The 19,069-nt window shown below is 38.3% G+C and overlaps 1 protein-coding gene across 1 annotated transcript in view; it reads left to right on the forward strand.

Moving 5' to 3' along the window:
• The window catches only part of PREX2 (phosphatidylinositol-3,4,5-trisphosphate dependent Rac exchange factor 2), a gene marked incomplete at its 5' end in the record, with an annotated part of 185,079 nt that overhangs the window by 152,695 nt on the left and 13,315 nt on the right, over window positions 1-19,069 (forward strand). Inside the window, 2 exons of the mRNA XM_082499510.1 lie at window positions 6,684-6,750; window positions 8,791-8,981. Coding sequence (XP_082355636.1) covers window positions 6,684-6,750; window positions 8,791-8,981 — 258 coding nt within the window. The remainder of the gene's footprint in view (window positions 1-6,683; window positions 6,751-8,790; window positions 8,982-19,069) is intronic.

Here is a 19,069-nt window from a genome sequence, read left to right on the forward strand (position 1 = left end):
TCGAATTTAGCTTAATTTTTTCCCTCTTCTTTCTGTGAGTTTAAATTCATTGTTTCTTTAGACTTTTGACAAAGTATGATCAGTATTTATTATAAGTATGGTTCTGAAATTGAAAATTATGTGTCTTGATAGATTATATATATATATATGAGTCTTTGCTCGCTGAGGTGGACATCTGCTTCATTCTGCTTTCTTTATCCTCTGCAAACTCAGAGAATGTGTATCAGCAGTGATCAGAGGTGAAGCCTTTTCGTTCACTCTTGCTCACTGATAGCTGGATAGCCCAAGCCTGCAGCTTGTACAGGTCCTCGCTGTTGTAGAAACCCTGACCACCCAATGACTAATTGACATGTTGTCTTTTTTAACAGTGTATTCTATATCTGGACTATCAGGAGCCTAAAAGGAGACATCTACTGTCTGAAAAGCAAATGTGGGAGCAATTAGTTAGTACTAATGGGTTCAGCGTGAACTTGGCTGCTTGGACAATGATGGGAGAAGCAGGAAGGCAGCTGTAACTGGTCTGTGGCCGCAGAACTTCCCTTTCACATCACAAATAGGATGGTTTCAAGTGGTCTTGGAAGCAGGTAGAGATGTTGGAGACTAGGTTACTGGAAAAATAGGGGTTAAAACGTAGCACGTGAAACGCGGGCAGTGTTACATGGAGCAAATGGTACTTTTTTGCGTTTTTTTGTCATCCAAGACTTTCTGTCTTCACATTTCTATGATCCCCTGCTTGTGTGTTTATGACACGAGTAGGGCTGTGATGTGCCTGCTGAGTTAGTAGGGCTGTTCCTTTGCAAGCATCCTCCTCAGTTTGCACCTCAGATACTTGTTCTCAACCTAGCACCGATTTCTCAACATGCCCTCTTCACAAACTGCAGAGAGTTTAAATTGGTGGGAGACTAATAGTTTAGCCAGGTGCTGCAGGCTTGCAAGAAAATTAGGAGCACTATGAAGAATCATCCCCTCTGTTTAAGAGTCCAGTTTCTTAGGAATTCAGTTTTACGGGATTGAAAGTCTGTATCCTAGCTATGCTCCCAGCCTATTCCACTAAAGCAGACAGTTTCCAAGAAAGCCCTCAGGTTTCATTTCTTGAAATTTTCTTGCAACCCCTACTCACTTGTAGGCATTTCTGTGCGTAACTGAATCTAATTATTCTCCTATTTTCTCTGTGTATTTTGCTTGTCTTACCTTACAGTCACATCCCCCTACCCATAGACTGCACTGTTTCCCAAAGTTCTGTTTGCTTACACTTACAGTAGAGACTGACAAAGCTGGTTTGTCACTTTGTGCCTGAAGTGAGCGAGGAACCATAGAATCATAGAATGGTTCAGGTTGGAAAGGACCTTGAAGATCATTGAGTTCCAACCCCCTGCCATAGTCAGGGACACCTCCCATTAGACCAGGTTGCCCAAGGCCACATCCAGCCTGGCCTTGAACACCTCCAGCAGGGATGGGGCCTCAACAACCTCTCTGGGCAACCTGTTCCAGTGCCTTACCACCCTCAAAGTGAAAAACTTCTTCCTAATGTTTAATCTAAACCTGCCCTCTTCCAGTTTAAAGCCATTCCCCCTTGTCCTATCACTACCTGCCCTAGTAAAAAGTCCTTCCCCAGCTCTCCTGTAGGCCCCCTTTAGGTACTGGAAGGCCGCAATAAGATCTCCTCGGAGCCTTCTTTTCTCCAGGCTGAACAGCCCCAACTCTTTCAGCCTCTCCTTATAGGATCATACATTCATTTAGGTTGGAAAAGACCCTTAATGTCATTGAGTCCAACCATTAACCTAGCACTGCCAAGTTCACCATTAAACCATGCCCCTAAGTGCTACTTCTACATGACTTTTAAATACATCCAGGGATGGGGACTCAATCACTTCCCTGGGCAGCCTGTTCCGATGCTTGACAACCCTTCTGGTGAAGAAATTTTTCCTAATATCCAATCTAAACCTCCCCTGGCACAATTTGAGGCCATTTCTTCTTGTCCTATTGCCTGTTACTTGGGAGAAGAGACCGAACCCCACCTCTCTACAACCTCCTTTCAGGTAGTTGTAGAGAGTGATAAGGTTTCCCCTTGAGCCTCCTTTTCTCCAGGCTAAACAACCCCAGTTCCCTCAGCTGCTCCCCATAAGACTTGTGCTCTAGACCCCTCACCAGCTTTGTTGCCCATCTCTGGACACACTTCAGCACCTCAATGTCCTTCTTGTAGTGAGGGGCTCAAAACTGAACACAGTATTTGAGGTGGGGCCTCACCAGTGCCGAATACAAAGGAAGGGCTTACTGAGTTGCTTACATATGAAATATGAATTACCCATGGTAAGTTCAGAGCCACGTGGTGTTAAAATTTTCTGTTCTGCACTTCAGTTTGCATGATAGTTGTGAAAGGTCAGAATATTACTACTTTACTACTATATACTTTACTATAAATGATTTGAGAATTTAAAATTGTAATACTGTCATAAAGGTTTTCTCTTGTTACAATTAAACCTTTCTCTAACTACTGCATAGAATTATATTACTGACAGATGTTAGGACACATTTAAAATCACTAGGTCTGAGTATAGGCTGAGAGAGGGTAATTACACTTGTTAATTTATCATTTATTGAGATTTACCATTTAGTGGAAAGAACATGTAAACCAGATTTTTTTGCTGTGGCAGCAAGTAGTTTTCTGCAATTGATACTTTGTACTACAGAAACAATTGAATTTATATATATATATATTATAGATTTTAAAAATGCATTTCCAAATATACGTGTATACATATATATAATATGCGTGCTATGCACATGCTTACCTATATAATTAACAACCAGATAGCAGAACACAGAATTGTTATTAAAGAAATAAAAAAGTATGTGGACGTATATTTGCAAATACACAGAAATATTATTTATCTATGTCATAAATACATGCTTTATAGTTTGAGCTGAAGAAAAGAATTAGGGACACTAATTTTAACACAGCCTGACTCTGCACCTCTGTACTGATGTATGCTTTGCCATGTTGTTGACCATGCTTATCTACATGATCTTGAATATCTTGTGACCAAGGAGCTGAAAATCAAGTAGAATTAAAATATTTCCATCCTTCTATTGAAGATAGTATGAATTTATTTATAGGTATGCCCGAGTCATAAAGAAAATTTAAAAGACTAAATTTTTCTCTGCTATAACATCAAAACAAAAGCTTTCCAGAGCAGAACCCTCAACTTGCCTTTATTTAATGACATAGCCCAATTACTTGCCCTCCTTCATCTTCCCCAGTCCAGTCACTTCTTTACTATCCTTGTATTTCAAAGAAAAGATGATCAGCATCGAGGATAACCCTGTGGGCTTCCTGGAACAACAAACTGAGAGTACGACTAGAAACTTGGCTTTGCTTGAATTATTTGCATGTACGAAGTTCCTCAGGAATGCATGTCTCTACAGGTTTGGAGCCTCCTTAGGGTTCAATTTTCAATATTTCAAATTTTCAAGATTTTACATGTCCAGGTCAATTTTGGGGGGTACCCTGTAAAATGCTTTACTAAGAAAACATCGGTACTTCAGCATCTCCTTTGTACTCAAGTTATGGGAAAACATCTTGGGAAAGTATTCATCTTGTGATAGATTTTTCTTTTTGAACCCTAAGATGTCTGGTACCTCATTCCATTGTAAGTTTTCCCTGAGATACTTGTCTCATTATTTGACATTGTTACATAGGGGATGTCTTACAATAGAGGACCACAGCAATAACCCCCTGTAGTTTTAATGCCTATTGGATTCTCTACCTTTTTTTTTTTTTTATAGAAAGACTTTTCTGCTACAGTTTAGAGAAATTGTAAGGCTTTTAGAAGCAAAACCAGCATCACATTTGCAGACAAAGCAGTGATTTCATTCTTGTTCATTTCAAATGGATTAGAAAATATTGTCCAATTTGGGCATCGTGCCAAGATTGCCATTAACTTTTCCCATAAAATATGATTAAGGACCTTAACAAGCATTTTGTAATTAAGTGAAGTGCTTTGGAAATTTATATGCTGTCCACAGTTTGTCATGTTCTGTAAAATACTGAAGACGGTTTTTATGAAAAGCAATAAAAATAAAGCACTTGAGAAACATCTGGGACTGTTATCTGATTGGGGGGGAATAGTTTCATTTGTAACAGGATATTTTGCTATTTAAAATTAGTGTTGTGTATAGCTGATTTTTGTTTGTTCTTTAGGTTAATGAATAATTGACTGAATTAATGGAGTAATTCCTATAATTGTATATCCCATCCTAGTGTCCATGTTGCTTCATTTTGTACCCCGAGTTGATTATTTTCTATGTACTCTGTTAATGTGTGTGCTGTTCTATATTTGCTTTCTGGATTCATTTAATGCAGCTGAATTTGCTGAAATAACAGTCCAAAGAGAATGGGTGTGCTGAACAGAATGAAGCAGATTTTCCTGTGGCATGGCAGGAAAAAACATATAGGCTTTCAGTCTGATAATGTTCAGTGGATGGCAGAGTGATGCTTTGTTTTTTAGCTTTGCTAACAAAGAAAAAGGTTGGTCTGTTGCTGCTGAGGTAGCTTTTATGTGCGATGGCTGCTCAAAGTGATTTATGAGTAATTTTCTCTGCAAACCTCTTTTCCTTCCAATAGTCTCCAGCTTCCTTTGACACAGGGTACATTCTGGATCATGCAATGAGCTTAATGGACTAACAGAACTAGATTGGCTTTGCTGTGCTTTCTGAGGGGATTAATTCAAACCTTAAATGTGGGGGAAGATGCTTTTCAAAACTGCAGAGTTATGGGAAGCAAAATCTATGAGAATTAAAGGTGGCTGGATTTTTTTTATCAACTCATTTATTCCAGATTATTGAAGAATAAAAGGCTATTCAAATCTGCGGTCTGCACCCCTGCAAAGATGTAACAATGTGAATAACTTCTCTCAGAAATAAAACCATAAGAAAAAGGGGAGAGCAATTTTTATCCATGTATGTTATATGAATCAATGTTTTCATGACTGGAGGATCCAGGTGATCCTGTCATTTGAGAGGTAGGATGCAAAGATGCATTCTTTTCAGTGATTATTCTGGTATTTTATTGCAACTGAAATTTGGTCACCACACTCCGTAGTTCCAGCCTGGGTCGTGGCTCAGCTGTGACTTTGTCAGATCTGCTCCTTGTGCACAGGCAGTGGAGCTGGATCATACTGATACCCTGAGGTTTCCTCTGGAAAATCTGGTTGGGTTTTCTTTTGCCCTACATTTTCTGTAGTTCAGTGGGGTTTTTCTTGGTTTGTCTTATTTTAACCTTGTCCAGAATTGCTGCAGTGGTAGCTGTTGCCTGGTTCTCATCCAGGCAGAGAAGCCTACCAGGTGTTTCTATTTTCAGCTGCCCCAGCAGATTTTTAGGAGCTTTTCAACCAGCAGAATGATTTTTGTGATCAGAGAATCACAGAATGGTTTGGGTTGGAAGGGACGTTTAAATATCATCTAGTTCAATCCCCTACCATAGGCAGGGACAATTTTTTTTTCTTAAGTGATGCTGCAGAGGCAAAGAAACTGTGATCTTATCACAGAGATACATAAGATATTTCCTCTGCCTGCGTTTAATGATAGCTCATCTGTGGTGAGCAATTAATTTGCTTATAAGGTAGAAAGGAAAGAAAATAATTCCTCTAGGGTTGCTGAGTTGAAGGAAACAGGAGAAGAGCTCTGTGCTTCCTGTGTGCTCTTTGCTGACGCTCTTCCTTTCTGGTGTTGAATAAGAGAAGTTTTCCTGGTTTAAAAGAGAAGGATAGCATGGAAGCCTTCCTTAGTGCCATGCAGAAATTAGCCAACCTTTGTCTTTTGAAACCACACGCAAGTTGCATTGATCCGTTTTATAGACCCTTTTTCTGGTAGTGTTCATTGATAAGTGAAATGTAGAAGGAGCTGGGAGAATGTGGGTTGATGAGCTTTAGTACACAGTAGATAAATCTGGTACAGTAAGTATGCTTTCTCTATCACATTTATGTTCTGCAGGTGAATGACAGTTTTCTTTGGCTTTTCCTTCCGTGCAATAACTCATTTTCAAAGAAGTGTGCAGAAATAGTAAAGAAAAGCAGTTTGTTTTTTATTTGTGTATGCACGCGTGAGGGCACACATTGTAAATGCTATTTTGCTCGTATGATGCATATTTGCCCCTTATAGGGGTTTTTGCTTTTCCGTTTCTTTTTATGTGTATGTGTGTTTCCTTTGTCAGTACTGCATTTCATGTTTGGTATTCTTGGTTTTATATTATTGCAGTTATATAAAGCTAATATAAAAAAGCTTGTAGTGCATGAGGCTCAGGCACTGTTTATATGCCAAGTTTTCTGAAGTTACTATTAAAATCTAGGCAGTTGCCACAAACCTTTTCATGGATAGCTTTGGTGAAAATCACTTTCATATCCAGTTCTTCTACTAGCTAGATATTAAAATTTTGCACTGTACTGTCAAAAGGCAGAGGGTCAGTTTTTGTCTCCAGAACAAAAAATGTTCCTTATTACTTTAAAAGAAAGAGTGATAGTGCCTATTTACCCATGTATTATTCCTTGATCCTCTTTAGCATAAAATTAAAAAAAAAAAAACAAAATCCAACTTTAGGATGGTGTCTAAGAATAGTCACTTAGATACATTTCGTTCAGGAGTTTAAACAATTAACAATTTTTGCCTTATTCTGTTTATTCTTTCAGGGCATTCTACCTGGACAAGTCAAACTTGCCTCCAAATTCAACATCTAAAGCGGCTTATATAGATAAGGTAAATAAAAATGTTAAGTACCTAATTAAACTTTGCATGTTACACACTGTGTTATTGTAATCCTTTCCTGAGGCTTTCCTAATTCCATCAAAAAAATTGAATTATTTAAAGCTGGGGCAGGGAGAGGAGGAACTCTCTTGCAGCATTTTGTCCCACCTGTGTTTTAGGGGTATGTGGTGCCATCTGGTTTGGTATCTAAAGCTGTGGCTGGAGGGCATCAATGTATTTGAGAAGAGGAACCATAGCTTTCCCTTTTCACTGTGCTTTCAGAGCAATGCAATTCTTCCAGGAGCATGTGGGGGGAGAGCAGGTGCCGGCAGAAATTCTTTGTTCTGAAAACTGGAAGCGCTGTTCCAAATTGAATACTCCTTCAGCATCCTGCTCGAGTGGCTTTCTTCTGAACCTCCTCATTTAGGCTTTTGTCAAATGCCTTCATCTCTCTTTAAACCTTTGTGACTGAGAGATCCCAGGGGCTATGAAAATTCATTTAATGCTCTCTGCCATTGTTGGAGAGTTAATGCCCATAATGCAGCCCAATAACGGGGAAACAAGAATGCCTTCGGCCTTGCCTACACTGACTTCAGAAGCGATTGAGCTGCTGTGGCTTGAGAAATACTGTGATCATCAGCGGAGCCCTATGACAGACTAAAATTTTATGTCAGTATCACCCAGCATGGGTGTTAACAGACTGGTAGTTCAGTTGACAGACTGGACCGCATGGGAGGGGAGGAGGACATGTGCCTTGCCTTCCCTGTTGAGTCAGCAAAGTAACTTTCTAAGCAGCCACAGGTGCAGCAGGAGACATCTAGCTTTAGGTGGAGTGCCTGTTACCCTTAAACCTGTTCCCTGTCTATTTCAGTGAAAAGTTCAAGGGCAAGATAAAAGTGCCTCTTAATCCAGATCTGACCAAGGGATGCTCGGTTAAGCTAATGCATTTATTTTGCAACTGGGACAAGCCAAGAGTGCATGATGTGCAAGAGTGCATGGCTGTGCCTTTTGCTCTATTCTCCATAGCTCTGCATTAAGAAATGGCACCAGCTAAAATCAGTTTAAATGGATGCAAGTTAAACCAATAGGATCTAAACAAAGTTAAATCTATTTGTGCCCAGGTTTAAATATGCTGGATGCTATAATTGATTTACTTGATCTCTATGCTTTCCAATGAAGTAACCTTCATATAGGAGCAAGTGAAGCTGCCATTTCCCTAATTAGTTAAAACTGTCTTTAGGAAATGAACCTGTTTTTCAAAGGGTTTGTTCATTGAGTAGCGGGGGGGTGGGGTGGGGTTGTTGGAATCTTTAAGTGGTTCTGGAATAAAAAGAATAGGGAATTTGGAATTATGAGATCTGCAAAACTGTCTTGTGAACATCTCCTTTGCACAAAGCGCCATGAGATGATGTCTTTCATTGCTAGACCACTCTTGAAGGTTCCTCTTCTGAGAGCAGCCTTCCACTTGAAGCTACCTTCTTTACTAGGTGTATCATTTTATTTTCTGTACGGTATTGCTGAGGTTATTGTAAGTCCCACTACAAAGTTAACTGTTCTTGTTTTGTAGTATGTTTTTATCACTTGCGTTCACTTTTATTTTTCCCTGTTGTTAGCCAGGATTAGGAAATAGACGTTTGCATAAATGAAGGACAACGTTTTAATTATAAGTTGATTTTCTCAGCAAGTCAATTAACCAGTTTTGGCATCCCTCCTGTATAGGTGTACAGTTGTAGGTTGCCTCTTCATGGCTTCCCTTTGTCAATACCATTAATGGAAATGGCACTGATGGGTCTATTCAGTCTGTTGAAGTGAAAAACACTTCTGTAGACAGGACTGGGAATGAAACAGTCAGTGACAGTAAGAATTAAAAGTTTGAAAAAGTTGTTACAGGTCATGTAACAAAAGACTCTATTTATGTTGTGGAATTTGGCTTCGGCTTTCTCAGCCAGCCCTGCTGTTCCATCTGCATCTGTGATGACCTGCTCTAAAAGAGCATTTCATGTGCTCTCACTAGCAAATATTTAAATATGTCTCTCTCTTCCTCTCTTGCAGCTGATGAGGCCTCTCAACTGCTTGGATGAACTTTACCGACTGATAGGGTCCTTTATCCGATCCAAGCGCACGGCTGCCTGCGCATACACTGCGTGCAGTGCTTCCGGAGTTGGATTGCTTTCAGTGTCTTCCGAACTCTGTAGCAGGCTGGGAGCTTGTCACATTATTATGTGCAACAGTGGAGTTCACCGGTATGACAGTTTCTTTGCCTCCCTTTGTTTCAGTCAGTCATTCAGTCATTGGAGGTTGGAGACTGCGGCTTTTTTATTTATAGAGGTCTTACAATAAATATCTAACCACTTAGATGAAATATCTAACACGCTTGAAGGATTTGTGGTGAAATTCTAGAATGGCATTTGCAGTGATTGACAGAAATGAGCAGTATGATTTTGTTTTGTGCACTTGTAATGGTTTGTTCCTTATTCAAGTCAGAAAAGGGGAGGAATCTTAACCGCTAAAGCAGAAAAAGGAAGGTTTCCTAGGTGAATAACACATACTGTATTAAACTCTTAATACAGGCAAGAAATGCTGAAATTTGTATTTGCTTTGTAAGCTAGGGGTAATTGTAATAGAGCTTGTTTCAAGGGGAAAAAAGGAAACAGAAGAGGTACACATTTTTGCAGGTGTGCCTTATCATAACTAGAAGTTTGGCCCGTCGAACAGTTGGTGTCATTAATATTAATAAATGAAGTGAGGTATAATCAACAGATCTTTGTCGTCAACACTTAGAGATTTTAATAGACATAGGTATATATGAAAATAGCATCATTGTAGAACTCTCTAGTACTTGATATTCATCAAAGGCAGCGATATGTTTATGTTCCAGCCGGCCAGATTACAAAGTTTTTTGTACATTATAGCAAAAAAGCAAAAAGTACAACTGTGGAGGGGAGAAAAATTCCCAACAAACAAACAAAAAAATCCTAACAGCCAAGAATCTGATGCTAAATATTGGCTCTTTTTATAATAATTCCAAACTGTGGATCACAGGTAGCAATGTTAAAAATATGTTGTTCCTTATCTTCTTATCTGTGAAAATCTGTATTTTAGCAGACTTGGTTACCAGTAAATTGTGTTAGAATAAACATTACTTCCTCCTTATTTTAAGTAATGTCCTTTCTTTAAAAGAGCTTTGAGGAGGAAGAAAAAAAAAGGAGCATCATAATCTGCATTGCAGCTATCAGGCATGAAAAACAGAAAAAGCTCCATGTATAGCCAGCACAGTTAAGTTGTATAAAAACAATGCTTGCCACTTCTTTTAAGAGTTTGCAACAGACTATTTGTCTTGTTCTCTATCACTGATATATAGCATGCTGTATACTGCACTTGATTTTAGGCAAAACCAGAAAAAGGTTGTGTTATTTAACACTAACAACTATATTAAATGAAGATGGAAATACTATATAGCATGGACTGACATGCAGTTGTCATTTCAGAAGACCATGAAGCTATAAAGCTTTTCTCTGGCTCTTTATCTTGGTTTCATTTTCATGTCTTATGCGCTCAGAAAAGACTTTGGGCTTAATTCTGCCAGTTTTTTATAAAGCTGAAAAAGACTACCTCTGGGTTTCATTATGATTTCATAGATTCAAGTTCTGAATTTGCCAGTATATTTGTGCCAAAAATTCTTATAGTTTAAGAATAAAGTCAGACTAACTTTAATAGCCGAAATAAACTATTACCCCACAGTGTGCAGGTCACAAATTTTTCAGAATAATTCGGTGACTGAGTAAGAGGTTGTATGCTTGATTGTGAACGTGAGCTGATCTCAGATGAAAATAAACTATTCATCAAATTTTGCTCAAAAGGGCTAAGTCAAAGGTATAAACTATTAAATGTCTATTTAAGTATACTTTAAACCCACAAAATATTAGAAAACATATATTGGATTTCAAGACTATATTACGAACAAAGGGAATGGGGTTTGAATGTGTTGTGTGGGTTTCCATCTAGATGGTAAAGGATTCGAGATCACTTATATAAAGATGCAAAACACTTTTCTCTAAAGCGTGACTAGTTCTCCCTTACAGGGAGTCCATTTGAGCTTTTGTACAAGACGCTGTTACTTCACTTGTGCATTAATACTGCCTTTGTGGCTACCATCTGTTCAGAGAAAGAAACATCAACTCTTGGCATTATCAGAGACGCTTTAAGATAGGCCCTCCAGGAAAAAGGAATGCATTACTTGATATTTTATAGGTACTCAAAGACGTTTTGCCCTGAATTTCCAAAAGTTCAGAGCAAAACTCATGTATTTAGAGACTAGAAGGGATTCTTGTGCTATTATGTTTTGAAGTGGTAAAAGTTGAGGAAGTTTTTTTTCATAATGGTTTCCTGAAGTTACTGTTGTGCATACAAACTGGATGGATGAAGAAGTTTTTCGTTAGAATTCAAAGTCATGTAAAGTCACTTCATGGCCTCCTTGGGCCACATCTCTACAGTCCAGCACTAAGTGGGCTCTGCTTTTTGGCATTCTGAAATTGCCTTTGCCCAGATAGAAAGCTTGTTTTGTCTCCAGCTAGTAGGCTTGCTGGGTGAATTTTTTTCCTGACATTTCTACTGCTAAATTCCACTGTGTTTTTGTGAACCTGCTCCTCTTGCTGCTCTGTAGAGTGAAACTGTCTTGGAGCACCAGGAAATCCTGTGAGGAGAACAGAAGAGGGAAGAATAAGATGCTGGATGTGATCAAGTCCTGTAGACATAGATGATTTAGCAAGTTGCCTGCAGTCTTGAAGGCTTAATTCTTCTGTCTGTTGGAATAATATTTAATCATGGCAGATAATCTTGCAAAATAATGCTCTTTAAATTGTAAGTTAGTTCTTTGGAGTTCAAACTACTGATTTTCAGTAAGAGAGGATATTTATCTCTGGCTGTATTGAGCTGTGTATCTCACCTTCTGTGTTCTCAGAAACGAAGTGCTGTGAAGTGCTTGATTGTGATCAGTTGCAGAAATCCACATTTTGTAGGCCCAGACCAAGGACTTAAAACTGTTTTTTAACACTTTGCTACAGATATTAAATGAGTTGAAAACTGGGATTATCTACAGATGCTACTAGGCAAGCGGATGGGGGAAAGATGTCAATTGTCCTTGCAGGCTAAACTTTGAAAGTATATTCTTCACTTATTAGTCTTGCCAGCTTAAAAATGAAAAATAATCAACCCAGTGGAAGGTTCCTGTGTACTTTCTTTTTTTAAAAAAACCCTCATTTTAGCCTAATTTCTATGATTGATGTCTAATGGGACGGAATTTCTGAGAGGTTGTGGAAGAGTACAGAGTGCTCTGCTGGTCAGCAGCTTTCTTTTGTTCATGGGGAGTGGGAACTCAGCAAACCATTAATCTGTCAGAATTTAGATATATTTAATAGACTTTCAACAAAATATATATGAACCTTCCCTCACTCAATTTATCTGTCTCTTAATGAACTGACTGGAGAGACCTTTCTGTGTTTTCTCAACTTAAGCATCATGGGTTGGCAGGGGGTGGTGGTGGTGGGGTGTCTGCCAACCCTCCTTCTAATGAGAAGCAAATCCAAGTATCTTGGGAGGGAGGTGATGGGTGGCAGTCCAATGCAGAAGAGGGCAAGAACTATGAAACAGCAGCTTTGTCTGCTTTGACAGTGATTGCTGATCTCTGGATCAGCAGTGTCTTGGTTTCTGACTTCTCTGTGATCCATATTAAATTGCTTTTTACACTGCACTAGGCTAAAACAGCTTGACAGAGTTCATATTTTCATCCCTACATCCAAGATAATGCTGGGGATTTTGAATTGCTGGTGATTGCTTTGCTTTGATTTTTATTATGACAATATGTTTACCAATTTAAATTAGACCCTGAAATCCTATATCTATTTCAGACAGCAGTTCTTTTCAAATATATTTCGATCACTAGAAAAACAAGGATGGGGAAAAATAAATCTCTTTAACCTTCACTGTCCTAAGTGACATGCGAATACTACAAACTCCCCTTGGATTATCATAAGCGAACACGCCTTGTTGATCAACATCAGGAACAGAGCTCTAAATTAGTCCAAGAAATCAATAGTTTGCATTTCTATTTTCTCTTTTTTATCATCCATAATTATATTTCTGCCTGCCAATCAGCTGTCACCCTGTAAACAATACTCTGCTTGCTTTACTTGTATTCGTTCTGTTTGAAGTTGCAATCACTCTGTACAAATATAGGTGATGAAAGGCACTTTTAAATTTTATTGAATCAGGATGCTAGCTCCTGCTTGAGGGAGAAGAGCGAGGCTGCGCTGCACAGACATGTCCCAGCCTCTTTCCATGCCAAAATGAAATTAGGTGCAGCAGCTGCAGAAGTCTATTCAGGGACCACAGGCCTTACAGGCTCAAAGGAATCATTTAAAGCATCCAAATGAAACAAATCCCAAGTTTATTTAAAATTTTGCATTTCCTGGAGGACTGAGAGAAAAGAATTCTTTTGTAATCTTGATGAACCCCAGAAAAATCACTGTCTTATTTTCTTTTCTGAATTTTAATTTCCCCTCCAGAAAGTCTCTCCTTAGTGTTGCCATCCTTCAAGCAGTGGGGTTCTGGCTGGCAGACACTCGGCTGAATGATGAGGCAGGTTTTGCCAAGGGTTGATTATGCTGTCTCCTGTAGCTGGCACAGCTCCTGCAATCCAGCTAAACCTGCTCCATCTTCCACATAGCCAAGCAGAGTAACACCATAAGCTGTCCATCATGGCCAACTGCCTTTCTGTGAATCAAATGAAACAAGGTGAAAAAAAAGTATTCTGAATTTAGATTTTAGACGTTCTATTGTAAGAATTCTTCGGTTTAGATTATTTTAGAAATTTTCTGTAGGAATTGAGTTCTGACCTCAATGACTGTGTGATACCAAAAAAAAAAAAAACGTCGCCCTGAAGTTTTGCAGCTGTACTTAGGCTATTAGCTCCACAATAAGAAGGCTTTCTGGGATCGATAGGACTACTTTGAGGAGGCAGGTCAGCATAGGCTGAAAAACTAATCCTTGCTCCTCTCCATCCTTCTGGTCTAAACTGTGCTTTTATGCCTGCTACCTTCCCATTTAGTCAAGATTCCCTTCTTTTTTTAAATGGCAGTTTTGCTATGTCTGGCAACAGTTAGTGTATTTTTGTGATATGTTACCTGCTGAGGCACAGAAAAACTTTTGTTATCCTAAAATAATTTAGGATAGCAATGTATTCCATTCTGTGCTGGTTACTATTTGAAAACAGTTATGTAATTGTTAAATATGCAAAAACTTGTCTTAAGATTATGTAAACAAGACATTTAGCACAAATAGGTTGTTTCTACAGTGATGATAGTTGTATTTTGTTCTGTATTTGCCTTTCATGGGCAACTTGGTCCATTTTTGCTTTGTTCGTCTCTAATATGTATGTGAAAGACTATATTCCTAGATTTCTCTTGCATGTTTTAAATTCTGAGACATTGTTTTGTTGAAAATGCAGAGAAGTGCATAAAGTGCACTGAGACAGAAAAGATGGATCTAACTTATTACTCGTACGGATTTCAAGGTGTTCTTTTTTTCTATTTGGATTCCTTTTAATATAATGGACCAGGATAGACATTTAGTAGCAGGGTTGACACACAACTCGATCACCTTGCTCTACAGAGTTATCCTCTTACGCTTCAATTCCTGCAGCATCACTTCATCTGCAGTCCAGGTCTTTGGGAGAATCTGATTCTTCCTTAGAAAAACTGCTACCTTACCAAAAAAAAATAGAATACATCCTCTCAAACAATCTAACATTAAGAACTTATCCAAATCTTCTTTAAATTCTGAGGTGGAAGAGATTTAAGTGAATAACCTGAACTGTTATAAGATAGGAAGTAAATTGTAATTTTCCAGCAGATTTACTTGCCTGCTTACATGGGAAGAAGCCTTTAATGTGAAAGACTTTCTGCACAGAACAAGAGATAATGGCTGAAGCTGAGGTTCCAGTTGACTTTAGATTTTTTTGTTTGTTTTCGCATGTATGACTGAGAATGAGCAAACAAAAGGCATGGGATACTTTGAATCTTTTGAAAATGCTGCTCTTTCATCAAACAAAGAATATTTAATGGTGGAAGTTCCTCCTTGCAACATTTCCAGCTGATTAAAGGCGGCAAGATCTTACAGGAAGAATGTTTCTGAAAAGATGCTCTGTGCAGTTTTTTTAACACTGACAGATGTACAGTGAAAAGAAGCGCTGGTTTTGTTGGGGTTTTTCATAATTCTTTGAAAAGCTCTCTGTTTTTAAAAAAGGTAGAATGGTCACATTTTATTTCTGTAAGTAGATTGGATGATAGTAGTCTTCCAAATAAGCTACAGATAAAGTCATCATTACTTACTGTATGTTTCATGCTTCAGGATTGAAAATTACTAATATTACATCTGATAAACCTGATTAAAACTATATTTGTTAACTACAAAAGGTCATTAACCAAGGTCGGGTCTGAAATATGGCTAATGTATACTTACCTCCCAAGACTGATTCTCTAGCTTGATTAGTTCATACCATCTACTTCAGCAAGTCAGAACTTTGTTGGTAGCTTGTGCTTGGAAATACCTGGTAGAGCTTTGAATATCCTGTCGCAGGATGGTGGATGCATGCCTGATACAGGAGTTGGGATATATTTAATTTGAGGTTTGCACAACTATGTAATCACAGTGGTGCCTCCCGTGAAGGAAACTTGTGCATGCAGATGCTTAATGGATAAAAGGCAGAGGTCCCCTTAACCATCGTCTATCCACTTCTGTGTGGTGGCGTAATATCTTCCACAGATAGTCACTTTTTGAAGCATTGCTTATGATTAGCGAACCACCATAATGGGATACATATATTTCATGTGCAAAGTAATGGCTTGCTGTATGTTGGCAAAAGTAACAGAAGTCTTGGACTAACCTTCAGTGGATGAGTTCAGTCCAAGGCAAATTTTAAAGTAGTGGTCCTTCCACACTGGGAACGTCTCAGCTTCACAAAGGTTCATAAAGGGACTGAACCTAAGTCCTGAACTCCAGTAGAGTTTTACTATAATTGTAAAACACAATATCGTAGTTTAATGTATGAACTTCTTGCTCATTTTCTCTCTAATACGTATTGTCTGGCCCAACTTCCCTCCCTCCATGAGACGAAATTCTGTTCAGCAAAGCTTTAGTATATGCACAGAGAGAATGCAAACTTCAGTTTTATTTGCATGGAGACATACTCCCACAATGAGAACAGCTTTGAAATTGTGGGAGAATCTTCCATTAGATCTGTCTACACTTTTTATGCGTATTCCTTTTAGTCCTGAAGAACGTTTTCCCTCCTTTTTAGGTTTATCATGGCCTATTTTCTTATTTGGGTTTCTCACCCAAATCAATACATATTACCAAGCAATCACTAGTAATTAGAGAGAAATACCCCCCCAAATTTTTACTCCAAAGTGAGTTCCTTTAGTACTAAAGTTTTTAATTGCTGCATACACTGACATAAAAAATAGCAGCTCTATAAGCATTAATTCAAATGAGAGCAGAAACAAATGAATACTTAATGGTGTAATTGGTTTAACGGGTGGTCGAATGTAGGTATGATTAGCTTACGATGTATGGAAAGAAAAGTAATTAAAATAATAACAATGGCATTAAATTACATGTTAAGTAGAAGCTTTAGATTTTAATTAGACTAAGCATACATGCATCCGTTTCATATTTTTTTCCTCTTCACGTAGCCAGGACATAATTCATTTTGACGTCTCTGACTGTGGTAACTACTAAACCAATTTGTTTCACCTCATCTTTTCTATTCAGGGCATTTTTCTAAGGGATGTTTTGATGCATCTTTGGATGTAGGATGGCTGGAATCCTAATTGGAACCTGAGAATGAACTGAATGATTTAGATTCTTTTTACTCTGGTAACATAGATATACAGTTTGCTGAGTGGCAGCTCTCTAGGTAGTGTACATGAACTCAAATTATTTTTCCTTTCAGGTGACATTAAACAAGCTGTCATGAAATAATCCATTTCTTAGAGAATTTCAATCTGTTTTCCTCTTTTACAACTCCATTTTTCATTGCAGATGTATGTCTGTCCAGCAGATTTTACTGCCCTTTAGTAGAAATCACATCCAGTCAGAAACAAATGGACTATTGGTGGCAGAAAATGATTTAACCTCTCTTGTTCAGGATGGTCTGATCCGGAAGATGTTTGAAAGTTTGTGTTTAATCTTCACATCAATACTGTCATGACTGATGAGAGTCTGGGGATAAGAGACAGAGGCTGGGAGCAGCTGCAGCCCCTTCTGTTTCTTGGAAACCAAATGGGTGAAATGAGGAATTCTCAGCCCAGTTGTGCTGGAAAAGCCAAATGTCTGTGCTGCCTTGCTGCTGTAATCTGTCAAGGCAGGGAATTTGTGATTCTAACTGACATAAATTCTGAGATGATGAATTTGGGTCTTTTGTTTTTCTGGCATAAAAGAAGGGATGAGAGGAAAAGAGAGGGAGTGAGAACAGATTTTGATTTGTTTACACTGTAAAATACATGGATTTGGGATTTATGCTTCCCATAACAGAATGTTATGAGAGCACTGAAGGAGTTTTTTCCCTAATATTTTCCTTGTTTGGTTTGTCTGGGCTAATTGCATCCAAATGAGCAGATACTTTCAGGGGTCAGAACTGCTTCCAAATTTCTTTGTAAACTTTATTACCATCTGCTCAGCAGCGCTTAAAATGGGGGAGAAGGGTGGATTGTTACATATTGCACATATTTGCTGACATTTCCGTGATATTAAACCTTGCTCAGACCACCAGAACAGTCTTACCATATGAGGAGTTCCCAGCTTTCGTATTGTTTCATGAAATTGTACAAGTTGTATTGGCTTAAATTTGTATTTGGTTGATCGCTCTGTGCTTGGCAGTCCTATTGCTGAGGTACCTCCAGTTAAGACTTTTCCATGTTACCATCTGATCTTTTGTGTGTGCATTTGTTTCGTTCACAGCTGGTTTCCAGGGCAGTTTGATTTGTGATAAAGAAAATGTAGCAATTCAAAAACTATATTTGAGGAGCTGAGAGAAAGCACCAGCATGTAAATACGTGTTCACTAGTGAGTCACTTCAGTGTAGTGCCATGGAAGGTTTATGTGATCAGTTTTATTAGAGGATGCCATCTCATTGATTCAGTATTCAACCAAAATAAAGCTACTTGAGTGTTGTTGGTTTTTAATTTAGAAAGTAGTAACCTTATTTCATGAGTACATGACAAAAGCCATAAACAATAATTTATATTTAATTCCACCATTGATCAGACCTTTTACATGCGTTAAGAAAAACACAAAATCTAGCAATATTAAAGTGCATCACTAATGGTATAGTATATTGAAATGCAATCATGCCACTGATGCTATTTTAACATTTTTTAACATACATTAATAAGTAAGAAGGTTTTTTTAAAAGAAACAGTGGATGTGTCTAACCAGCATTACTGTAGGACTTCACCTTGAACGTAAAATGTTTTATTAAAGAGGTGTGATAATAGTTAACATCACCACTGCTGTCATCTTGAGTGTCTTCACTACTATTTTCCTAGGATACATTAAAATTACTATCCTTAGAACTACTTTTCTTTTATGTTTTGAGGTGAGATCTTCAATTTTAGCCTATATGTTTCAGGATTCTACTATAGTTGTTGCCTACCTTCATAGTAGCCTATCAAAGAAATCTTCCTTATGCTGTTTTACTCTTTGTCCCTGCTTTTCCCTCTCTGGTTATGTCTTTATTGACACATTTGGCAACGTTATTTCTGAATCACAGTTGGCATTGTCGAAATGTAGACGGCACTTAATGTCCGTGATCACCAGCCATTTCATCAGGTTTTGGATCGTGAGCAGTTTGGCAGTCTTTCGTGATCACAAGATTAGTGTTTGCACCTAATTCTTGAAACTGACCTTCATTTAGGAGGTTCTTGTTCGTTTTGATTCACACATGCAGAATATGATTGTTCTGTTCTTTCAGAATTGTGAGTTCCAGGAAGATGGGATTTATGGGAAAGTTGGCTCAGTAACTGGTTGGTTGAAAGCTGTGCTTGGAGCCCATTAACCTCTATTATACCTACAGAAAGAGGTTTTACCCTTTTTCTCTGGCTTAGATTACACTTGTCAAATTAGATTTCAGATACTTTTGCTTTTACCCCTTGTCAGTGGGACAAAGCTTCCTTTGCAGTCCGGTCCTGAAGGTCAGACGTTTAGATTTTGGTGCTGGTAAATGTTATGAGCATGTACTGTATTTATGCAATATTTCACCTTTCAAAGACAAGAT

This window comes from Vanellus vanellus (assembly GCF_965231255.1).
Source record: "Vanellus vanellus genome assembly, chromosome: 2".
In the NCBI taxonomy this organism is placed as follows: domain Eukaryota; kingdom Metazoa; phylum Chordata; class Aves; order Charadriiformes; family Charadriidae; genus Vanellus; species Vanellus vanellus.